Consider the following 11,880-nt stretch of genomic DNA (forward strand, 5'->3'; position numbering starts at 1 on the left):
ATGAAATGGCTAATAGATGTTTCCAAACCTGAGGGCGCATATGACGTCACACATAATGGCGCGTAAACTAGCGAAAAAAATATGCATATCGCAAGATTTGAATTTCATCGCTTTCAAACTCGAAAGCTACGAAAAATATTTCATTTAAAACACATTTAAAGTAGTTTTCGGCATAAAAAGAGTTAATTTTGCTGAAAAAATGAAAAAGTTTAGAAACATGCGTTGTGTCCTTTAATGTTTACTTTCTCACTAAAGAGGGATAATTGCGTTTTCATTTTTAGCAAGAAGATCTTGCCAATAGGGGAAGTGTTCCCAACCTGTTAAAAGCAATGTTTTACAATGCTTGCAGTGATGGATGTCTTCAAGTCATAGACATAAGCAATTAAGTAAAATATTTAAACCATTTACTTAAGTAGACCATTTACTTAATGCATGTATGTTAAAGTAGAAAATAGGACAGAAGGCATCTCTGTTAAATTACCGTTTATCATTTGATTGAATTGCTTATGGTTATAAACATGCTCAGTGGGGCAAGATATTTCTCAATTTAAAGAACTCATGAACGAAATGCATGCATTAACGCTTGCTATTCCCCACATAAGGCTAGCCTAAATTCGTAGCGCTATGCAGCACTACGTAGCCACCACGATCTTGAACGCAGTCCTACATTTCTCGTAGAAACAAGATTCAACATGAATTTTTGGTACATTTCTAAATTTCACTTTCCCATTGCATTTAGTCTCTTATGTACAAATCAATATAGTCATTTTCTTATAACCATAAAGAAGCTCATAAATAAAGCAAGTTACCCAGATAAAATAACAAATAAAGCTGTCAAATTGCTCTCGGTGTCGTCGCCATATTCACTGGCATCTCCTTAGGCTTTCTTAATTTTGATTGGTTAAAACTCTCAACGTATTTTGATCCCGAATGTTATAATGTCCTGTGTTAGTCTTAATCCAGACTAGTGTTAGTTTACGAAGAAGTATTTTGTTTTACCAACTAGGGGTTCATAATATCATCAATATTCAATTTCACCAAAATGTATACGATTAAGTTTTATACACATGATTATTACAATGCCATGTCCTCATTAAATTCAATTTACATCGGGTTCGTTGTAATTTGTTTCAGGTCACATGATTTCAATATGGCAGAAAACATGAAACTGATTTGCTTTGCCGTGCTGTGTGCTAGTTTATATTTGCATGTAACTCCATTTCTGGTGACCGAAAACAATGTTGTTGAGGAATTTTCAATATCCATATCCAACACAAAACAAAACAACTCAAAATTTAATTCAAACTCCGTACGTAACTTTATAAATCCTAAACTTGATGTTAATGGAAACGGTGATAGACTTAAGGACGGCGAAGTGATGGTTCTTAAACCAGGAGACTCTGCACCCTCCTTTACCTTGTGGACGCTCTCTGGAAAAATTGACTTTCCCAGTAAACTGCTTACCAATGTATCTATAATGATACACTATGTCGACCCTGTTAATTCTGCTTTTCTTGACTGTTTATGGAATTCAGATGAGGCTCTTTTGCCAATTATTCAAAATGATACTAAAACACATCATCTTTTCATATCCAATACCGATAATGCACATGCAATTTATGGAGCAGAGTGGATGTATAACAGGATAAACACATTAGTAGAAAGTATATTCAGGTAATTCCACAAATAATTTCCTGACCATATGTAATTATATTATGGCTGAAACAATTCACCAAAATATCGATACTGTTCAATGTATTGCCCCAATCTTTGGTTTTGATATATATATTTTTTTAAATCGTGTACGGTAAAATACATCAGGCTTGACCTGTACTTATTATTTATACATGCACAAGGGACAAAATGGTGTCGGGTAACGGTCAGACTGTTATTAGCCTCTATTGAGTCTAAACTACAGAGCCAACAGGCATCTTACCGTTCGGTGGTTTGGCAACATTTGCTCCTAAAGTTGTGATTGAATCTTTGTTATTAAAGTTTTCTTTAAAGCTGTATAATGACCCAATGTTCATTTATTATCTTTGTACATAATTACTTTAAAGCAGATTAATTACTTTATAAATGTAAAAGAAAACAGTGAGAATATTATTTAGAAAGTAAATATAGTGTGGTACATATATAAATCATCCCATAAATTATACAGTGTTAGACGTCTATAAGTAGACCTATGCACGTCAGGGGAATCCCAACATGATGTATTAACTCATACGTAACTGTCTAGTTTTAAGGTTGAAAGAGCATAAAAGAACGAATTACTAAGAGTTATTTGATATTTTTATTTCTATTGAACTTATGGCACAGTACTGTTGTAACAAAATACACAGCTTTACACAGATAAGACCACCGATGATCTGAAAGTTTGAACTGGTCACATGACTGTCACTTGAAATGGCAGAGTGACACGGTTATTTGTAAACATCGATTTAAAATCAAATAATTTTGGTTAAAACAGGTGAAAATAATGTATGATATGTCATACAGCCTCATAACTACATACGTGCGATGATTTACTAGCGTTTTTACGAGATGGAAAAAAATATTATAATTCGGACCATACAGCTTTAAAGATATTGTTTTTTTTTCTGTAAAATGTATTGCAGCATCGAAAATATTGAATGGTGGCATATTAAAGCATTGCAATATGTATTGTATCGTGAAGGGGGCGTATCGTTTCAGCCCTATATCATATATGATATATGAACTTGTAAAACAAGAAAATTATGACTTTCAAATTTAAACATAAATTATCTTTGGGGATTTTGATTTCATATTTAATCAAATTATTAAGTACTTTACAAGGCATGCTGTGAAGGATTTTTAAAGTGAGCTTTTCTAGTCGGTAAATAGCTCTTTAGAGCTAATGTCATGTAGTGATATGGTTATATATCATGTCTGACTCTAAATAAAGATTTTTGATTTGATTAAAAATTTGTGCATGTATGTTATCATTATAGAAGCTTAGTTGTTTTTGTAAACTTTCCACAAAGCATCACTGGATATGGGGGATTGAAGTTTAAGTTTCTTCATATGATGAGTTTTGCCCCTTTTCAAAAGATGATGAATAGTGAAAATTGAATGGAGTGTGTTCAGTCTTTCTTGTATATTGAAGATTATAGTTTGTTAAATTAGTAATTACACCTTGAGTCCCAACACAAAGGTGGGGGTCATAGTAGGGGTACACTGTTTTAGATATGATTGTGTAGGAAAATTCTTTGAAAACCTTTTGAACAACAAGGGTACAATTTGTAAAAGTGATATGCAGGTATCTTCATTTAGAATAAATTCGTTTGTTCATACAATGACCTCCAGGCTAGGACTGGACAACAACAGAAGCTTAAAGTTTTTACATGGAGATATAAAGGGAAATTCTTTAGTTTGTTCAGTGGAGTTAAGGCTAAAATAAAAATGTTGTTTGTTTCCCCTCGCCCGACCGAGTCTGAGAAAGTCACACCAACCCAAAAGTTTTTATTCCATCATTCTGGCAATTTTTTTTTTAAATTCCGGAAAATTTCAGGGTCATTTCAGGTACAGATCAGTATTTAATAATGACCAGAATTTTCTATATCTTTATTGGTTTCGATCTAAAATAAAAAAGATAATACGAATAGAGGTGGTCTGCTAGCTAGACCGAGATGGAGAAATATTGTCTACAAGAGGAGCGAGGAGACAAGAGACTTTGGGGCATCAGGGTGTGCATGTTGTGTTCTTCAGTTGGGGAAAGTGTTGATATTTTGGACGGGTGTGATATTTTCGACAGTCAATAAAAAGCATTACATCTACATGTTCTCAATCTAAACTTGTTTCCAAACTTGATATAATTACAATCTGGAAAAACACCTAATTTATATGCGCATGTGTAACTTAGCTCTGATACTACTAAATAAAATTCTGCTGGCTAAACAAAAAAAAATCTTTTTACCTACCTACCGACCCTCCTCTGAAATTTAGGCTCAGGAGAGGGGAAACAAACATATTTTTAGATATGGCCTAACATACAAGTAACCCCAAGTAGTATACATTCAGGTTTGTTTCCCATGGGCCAGGCTAAGGACACAACAGTTTAGAGTTTACATTGAATTATATGTAAAAAATATTTTTAAGATTTCTTCCCAAGAATAGCAAGGGTACAATTTATCAAATAAATATTCAGATGTCAATTCTGATTTCTTCAAAGTATATGGTCCAATTGAGATCGAATGACTGAATATTGTTTAACATCCCTCTCGAGAGTTGAAAATATTTCACTCATATGGAGACGTCACCACTGCCGGTGAAGGGCTTCAGAATTTAGGCCTATGCTCGGTGCTTATGGCCATTGCATGAGCAGGGAGGGATCTTTATCGTGCCACACCTGCTGTGACACGGGACCTCGGTTTTTGCGGTCTCATCCGAAGGACCGCCCCATTTAGTCGCCTTTTACGACAAGCAAGGGGGTAATGAGGATCTATTCTAACCTGGATTTGAGAATAATCATGATAATAGGATTTTAAAGTTTAGTTTGGTGATGTATGGATTTAAAATTAAATTTTTTTTATAAATCATTCTGAGACACTATTAGTGTTCCAGCAAGATTTCTGTATGAACAAGGTGGTTCAGGTGAGTGTTGTGGCCCGCTGACCTGTAGTTTTTCAATTATTTAGGTTAGAGTATGAGAGAAAGACCAAAATGAGCCAGTTTCACTTTTCTGTGCTGCCACTCTGGAAACTTGGAAATTGGATACCCACTTTACTTAGAGAATGGGAATGTGTTGATCACAACTGTGGATATGACCAAGTTCTACTCCAATCTGATGGTAATGAAAAGTTCTCCATATCAAACTGTGTACTTCTGGGCAAAATGTTAACATTATGATTTGAATATTTTGTGGAAAAATGACACGGTCAATATGTATACGTCTGCTCTAGGGAAACCATATAAATCAGTCATTTTAATGGAAGAGAAAATGTTTGGCTTTGGTTGGAATTCGAACCTAGCTGAAATCCCTAAACTCCAATAATCATGCTTTTTTTGATAATATCTTGCACTTGATGCATGGTTTGATATAATATGTATTTTTTGAACTAGTTTGTTAGTTAGTTGTGATAAGTGCAATATAAAATTCCACAGGAATAAGGGATTTGAAAATTTTCTATGATGTTCAAAAGTTGAAATATAGATTACCCATTCCGATATAACTCCATACAAATTTCCCCCTCTGGTTTGGACTTAATTGTAAAATTATGGGAATAAATTACATTACATATGGTAAATTGTATTCATTGTACTTATGTAAAAACTCTTTGTCATGAATACATGTATTCAAGAAATAAATCATATTGATACAAAATAGGATGAATTTTATGCCTTGATCCCTTTGAAAAAGAGGGGCATTTTGATTTGCAACTGGCATTTTGATTTGCAACTGTCAGTCAGTTGGTAGGCTAAGTGTTATCCATTCTATCTTGAGAACCTTCGCTTTACAAACATCAAACTTGGTATAATGGTAGGTCAAACGTCAGGGATCAAACTACTCTGAACATTAGAAAGTCTGCTCAATATCTTGAGAACCCTTGCTTGATATAAAACTTGGTACACTGGTACCCTCTAAGGAGTAGATGACTCCTATTGATTTTGAGGTCGCAGAGATCAGAGGCCAAACTTTTCTGCACATAAAATATTGTTTGCCAAAGGAAGGACCATTCCCTGGGTATTATTGATGCATTTAAATAAAAGTCTCAGACTCTTTCGAGTTCACCATTTCTTTTATGTGATACATATATTGTAATGCACTTAATACTGGTAGTTTGGTTTTATGTGATACATATATTGTAATGCACTTAATACTAGTAGTTTGTTTTTATGTGATACATATATTGTAATGCACTTAATACTAGTAGTTTGGTTTATGTGATACATATATTGTAATGCACTTAATACTAGTAGTTTGTTTTTATGTGATACATATATTGTAATGAACTTAATGCACTTAATACTAGTAGTTTGTTTTTATGTGATACATATATTGTAATGAACTTAATGCACTTAATACTAGTAGTTTGGTTTTATGTGATACATATATTGTAATGAACTTAATGCACTTAATACTAGTAGTTTGGTTTATATGATATATATATTGTAATGAACTTAATGCACTTAATACTAGTAGTTTGGTTTCTGTGATACATATATTGTAATGAACTTAATGCACTTAATACTGGTAGTTTGGTTTCTGGTCAAACTGTCATGTGTTACTATGACTCATTTTGATTTTGTCTGTCATAAGGTCATAGGTCAAATGGATAGAAGGAAAAAAGCCTGCTCAGTGTTTTCTATTCAGCTCACACATTCAAATGAGCTATTCGGATGTGATAAAAAATTATCAGTTGTATGTCATCATTGTTGGAACCCTTTGTCATCAAGCTATTAATTTGTTGCCACTAATTAGTAGATAACCCAATTATTTACCATCATTATAGACATTGTAAATAAAGTGTTCTAAAATGGGATGGAATTATGGTTTGGGATCCTGTTTTAATGAAACTATAATTAATATTACACAGGATAATGAAAATGAATTGTTTGTTGAATGAAATGTTGTATCATTTCATCTAGAATATTAATTCACAGACAACAAATTGACTTCACATGAATTACTGTTCAACAGCTTCAGCTTACCCTGCAGTGCTTAAAAGACTAGATGCTCATTATGACTGGCTTCTGAGTCCCGTGTCTGTGTTTGGAAACAAAACCTTGCCACTGGTGTTCACAAACTCTAATGGATGTTCATCTAGTCCTGTTGTTAATGGTTCAATTGCTCTGATAACAAGTGGAGGATGTTCCTATTTTAAGAAGGTATTTTTTCAATTTAACACAGTTATATTTGATTGAAAATCTCCCAGAAGGAAATTTTCTTATAGAATGTGACAATAGATTTTAATACTGTACATTTTACATTTGATAATTTTTTAATTACTTCACAATATTATACTTTCTGTAGGTGCAAATGATGCAAACCTCAGGAGCAGTTGCTGTACTGGTCATGCAAAATCAAACAGAGCCCCCTCAGGACATGAACTGCCACAACAACGAGTGTAACACCCCGCTCCAAATCCCGGCCAGTATGATTGAAAACTTCAGCTTCTCCCCCAAGTGAGTTATAATACCGGATACATGTACTCTGAATTTGAACTTACCTAATGATAATGTAATATAGAAGAAAGGAAAAAAATTTGGGCTTGACTTGGATTTGAACCTTGGCCCCCTGCATTACTATGGAGGTGCTCTAACCTTTGACCTACTCAGGCTGATATTCATGGTCCATATAGCCCTAACTATTACATTTCCTTCCCTCCTTAAATTGTCTCTCAGCCCTCGAAGACACACAACCCAGATTCTTTTGTCTTTGGCAGGATTTTCACCTGCAAGTAAAGGGGTGGTCAACAGAATGTATAGGAATTTAGAAAAGGAGAAAATTTTGGGCTGGACTGGGAATCGAACCCTGCATTACTAGTCTTAACCACTGAGCTACCCAGGCCAATATCCACGGTCCAATAGAATTGATAGTGATGAGTTTATGATGTCTCTTTATTTAAGAAATGTCTTTCTGTTTTTGAAAGTATATGAGATTTCTCTTCACATCAGCATATTAAATGGTGCGGGTTGATGCTGAATGAAATGTATGTCTGTGTGAAGAGACTCAAAGTATATAATTTCTTATGTCTACATTTTAATCATTTCATTTGATATAAACTAGTGTTGTACTCTTTAGGTCAGGTGTATTTATACCTAGTGGTTATAACCTGTTTCAAAAGTTGAAAGTTCATGAGAAAATAACTTTCCGTTTCAGTTCGTAACAAAAAACGAGAAGAAAACGTGGATGTAAATAATATATGTATATTACATAGAACAAAGTAAAATTCCGTCAGTGACCAGCATTTATTTGTCTTTATACTTAGATATTCATGAGAAAATTATAATGATAGATCACCATAATCATTAACAGATTAGTTAATCATAATAGATCGTCATAATCATTAACAGATTAATGAATTATAATAGATTATCATAATTATTAACAGATTAGTTAATCTAAATAGGTCGTCATAATCATTAACAGATTAATGAATTATAATAGATCGTCATAATCATTAACAGATTAATGAATCATAATAGATTATCATAATCAATAACAGATTGATTAATCATAATAGATTATCATAATCATTAACAGATTAATTAATTATAATAGATCGTCATAATCATTAACAGATTGATTAATCATAATAGATTATCATAATCATTAACAGATTAATTAATTATTATAGATCGTCATAATCATTAACAGATTAATTAATCATAATAGATCATCACGTTCCATCACTCCCTAATGAGTTGTCGTTTTTAAGGGCACATATTTTGATTTCATACTTTTATTTTCAGATCCCAGTTCAATGTCACATTTCAGAACACGCCATCTCCAAGTTTTTTTGCAGCCATTAATCCACAGGGCCAACTACAAGAAGTTGGATGGTTTCTCTATCCCTCAATGAGTTTCATCAACTGGCAAACACAGTGGTAACTCTATGCTGCTCTTTAATTTGGCATGAATCTGGATTCAAGTTAAGATATTGAGAATGATAGATCATTCTAAAGATGAGAAATCAAACAGTACCTTATCTAGCTGTATCAACATCCTGTACAACAGAGTTAGAGTGGCATTTGTGTGGCTTTGTGAGTTTGCTCAGTTATGCATAAATTTACACTGATTCAGTTTTCAAACTTCATTCTAAATTAAAACTGGAAATTCTAAGCCTGATGATTTTCAAATGAATTGTACGATGAATGCTAGTCTTCATCTGTAAGAGAACCTTTAGCTCAGGTGTTAGAATTAGAAAGGATTAATTGAAAGGTCATGAATTTGAGTCACAGTTTGAACACCCCTAAATCACGCATTTGAGCCACAGTTTGAACACCCCTAAATCACGCATTTGAGCCACAGTTTGAACACCCCTAAATCACGCATTTGAGCCACAGATTGAACACCCCTAAAGTCATAAGCCAATTTAAAGTCCTGCATTTGAGCCACAGTTTGGACTGATGTTAAACTTTTGACAGTTCATTGGGTCATGAAGTCTAGAATATTAGAATGCATTGTTCTATCAAATCAATCTTATCGTTTGATGAGCAATATGTCTGCTATTACATGTATTAAAATAATTGACCTGCAAAATTATTTCAAAGCCACACTCGATCAGTTTTTGACTTATTTTATTGAGATATTCTTCTTATATATTATATATTATGTTATATTTATTGATCAAACAGATACAGTATATATTTATTTTGTTTAGGGGGGGGGGGGGTGTTGGTGTTTCCTGTATGGATGTATTCTCCAATCATCAAGATTTAACCAGTAGGACTACAGTCTCAACACAGCCTTCATTTTTTACTTAGATTTCTTCTTTATATGATATCACTGTAAAGGTTTCAGTACAAAGAAAATTTGACTCAAAGACTGCAGAAACCAGCTCATGTCATTCCAGTTTTTGAAGAACAGGTTATGCAAGGAAAGGATGGAGTTGTTGCCAAAATTTCTGCAGCTGAATTAAGAGGTTAGAATCAGAATTTTATTAACTTTATTGAACATATATATGTAGAGAAAGATCTACCATAGAATCAATAAAGAAAGGTTGCATAGTGGAGACAAATTCATGTTATTTAATCCTACATCATCATCAACTGAACCAAGTAATCAAGACCTCATGTACATGTCAATTTCATGCATATTTTTTTTTAAATTGTTGTGCAGACCTTGACTGGTTGAATAAATTATTCTACAGTGTTGGACCTATTGCTGAATATATAAAAATTGTTATTAATAACTTTTAACATTTTCACTTTTATGTCAATTTAGAATTCTCTTTCATCAAATGGACATGTATTACAGATTTCACATTTCTGATTTTCACAACACCAGGATTTCTGTAGGAACCTTTTGTTGAGCAAACCGATAAATATATTTTTGGAGAATACCTGGGTGTGTATCTAATCCTTGCCATGTTGTACCAACTTTCAAATTCCCGCTTTATAGGGTACCAGGGTTTTGAGCTGGACATGTCCCTTTCTTGTCCTGGTGACAGGGATACAACATGTGGGCACTGGGATCACGGGATCAGTCTGTTTGTGTGCTGTGATCCCATATCCCCCCTCTGTGGAATGGAGATTGGAAGATGGATTAGTCCCTTTAGAAGGTGGGTAGCCATTGGTTGTGTTTTTTAAGCAATAAATAAATTTATTTACCATTTTATTCAAAGTCGAGCTGTGAAATAAGTTATTGTAGATATATTGCTTTGTGGCTGTTGTCAATTACATGTATTTAAATCCATAATGTGATATGCCCATCTTTAGACCTTTTATTCATACGATGCAAAGAATGTATGTCACAGCCTTATGATGACTGATACTACCTGAAGCAAAGATCTACAAATCATGGCTAGAGAAAAACACCCTATAAAACCTTTTATATGGGGTATTATGTCCTGTTTTTAAGCCCCTGGAATCAGAGATTCAGGGGCATCTAGTTTTTGGTCTTTCCATCCATCCGTCTATCTGTATGTCTATGGCAAAAAACTTTAACCTTGGTCATATCTTTTACACCATAAGAGGTACAGCTATCATGTTTGGCATGTGTATTCCTTGTGGCAAGACTTTTGCATTGGTACTAAATCTTTGACCTGGTGACCTTTACGTTGACGTTTGACCTACTTTTAGAAAAGTCTAATATAAGCCATCTTTTAAACCATGAGGCACTGCTTTCATATTTAGCATCTGCATTTCTTGTGAGAAGACATTTCAATTGGTACCAAATTTATTGACCTTTTGACCTTGACCTCTGACCTACTTTGAAAATTATTCACCAAAATGCTGTAAACTGGGGGCATCAGTGTTTTACAAACACATACTAGTTTTGGTCTCATATTTGCTACAAAGGTGATTTGCATAAGGTCATAAGGTAAAACATTAGGAGAGTAGGGTTTATATGAATTTCTAGGTCAAAAGGTCATATGCCAATATCACAGTCATTGATCATTTGTAACAATGATATGGATGTTATAAAAGGAATATTGTGTGATCCTTTAGCCTTATATTTGCTACAGAGATTGTAGATGGGAGGGAGATGTCTATTGATTTCTAGTTCAATGTCACAATACTCTAATGTTGTGGTGTAATAAAAGTAAATGTTTTGAGTATGGCACCATGTTGCAAAGTGATGCATTGTTCTATGTTGTCCTTGTTCATTATGATAGTTATCATCAGTGGAAGTAATTAAGATATTCTAATTACAAATGTGCCATTTATCCCAACAGGAACACTAGAAAAGTGTATTTTACTGGGCAGTTTATGTAGGAAACTTTTTAGAGTCCAAAGTAACACAAGAATAAATGTACAGTATTTATTGCCCATATTACTTGTAAGATGAGTTCTGATTGGTTAACAAAAGGTGAAGATAATGAACAGGGAACAAGCTCCTCGTAAATTTCCATGCACCCTGCTGAAACTGGCAGTAAATAATGTGACATCACAATGTATTGTCCCTCTTGTTGTGTAGAACAATTCAATGTATCGTAGCATCATGTTATTGACTTCACCTTGTGAAATATTTGACATGAATGCCTTACGTTAATCACTAAGTAATTGCATGTGATATCATAATCCAGGTCCAATCAAGAGTTTATGGAGATTTACCTCGAATTGTATTCCGAGATCAATTCAGTTCAGTTTACTGAAACCATGGAATGGTATATGAGGTACACAAAACCTATCAACATTATATACAATGACAGGGATCAAACAGACCAAAAAATCAGAAAAATGGACAATATC

General features: G+C 33.7%; 2 protein-coding genes across 5 annotated transcripts in view; one reads left to right on the forward strand and one right to left on the reverse strand.

Annotated features, from left to right (window-relative positions):
- The window catches only part of LOC125683137 (serine/arginine repetitive matrix protein 2-like), a 32,424-nt gene extending 31,517 nt beyond the window's left edge, over positions 1-907 (reverse strand). For 3 of the 4 annotated variants that reach the window (XM_048923970.2, XM_056140507.1, XM_048923969.2), the window contains exon 1: positions 810-903. The gene's annotated coding sequence lies outside the window, so the exon portion shown is untranslated. Of the gene's footprint in view, positions 1-809 lie in introns of all 4 variants that reach the window. The other variant, XM_048923968.2, reaches the window with a different exon arrangement.
- Positions 908-1,130: 223 nt separating this feature from the next.
- LOC125646979 (uncharacterized) overlaps positions 1,131-11,880 on the forward strand; it is a 16,534-nt gene continuing 5,784 nt past the window's right edge. Inside the window, exons 1-7 of the mRNA XM_048873664.2 lie at positions 1,131-1,674; positions 4,659-4,810; positions 6,662-6,849; positions 6,995-7,146; positions 8,437-8,571; positions 9,481-9,608; positions 10,088-10,247. Coding sequence (XP_048729621.2) covers positions 1,151-1,674; positions 4,659-4,810; positions 6,662-6,849; positions 6,995-7,146; positions 8,437-8,571; positions 9,481-9,608; positions 10,088-10,247 — 1,439 coding nt within the window. The 5' untranslated portion in view covers positions 1,131-1,150. The remainder of the gene's footprint in view (positions 1,675-4,658; positions 4,811-6,661; positions 6,850-6,994; positions 7,147-8,436; positions 8,572-9,480; positions 9,609-10,087; positions 10,248-11,880) is intronic.

Source organism: Ostrea edulis, chromosome 6 (genome assembly GCF_947568905.1).
Source record: "Ostrea edulis chromosome 6, xbOstEdul1.1, whole genome shotgun sequence".
Lineage (NCBI taxonomy): Eukaryota > Metazoa > Mollusca > Bivalvia > Ostreida > Ostreidae > Ostrea > Ostrea edulis.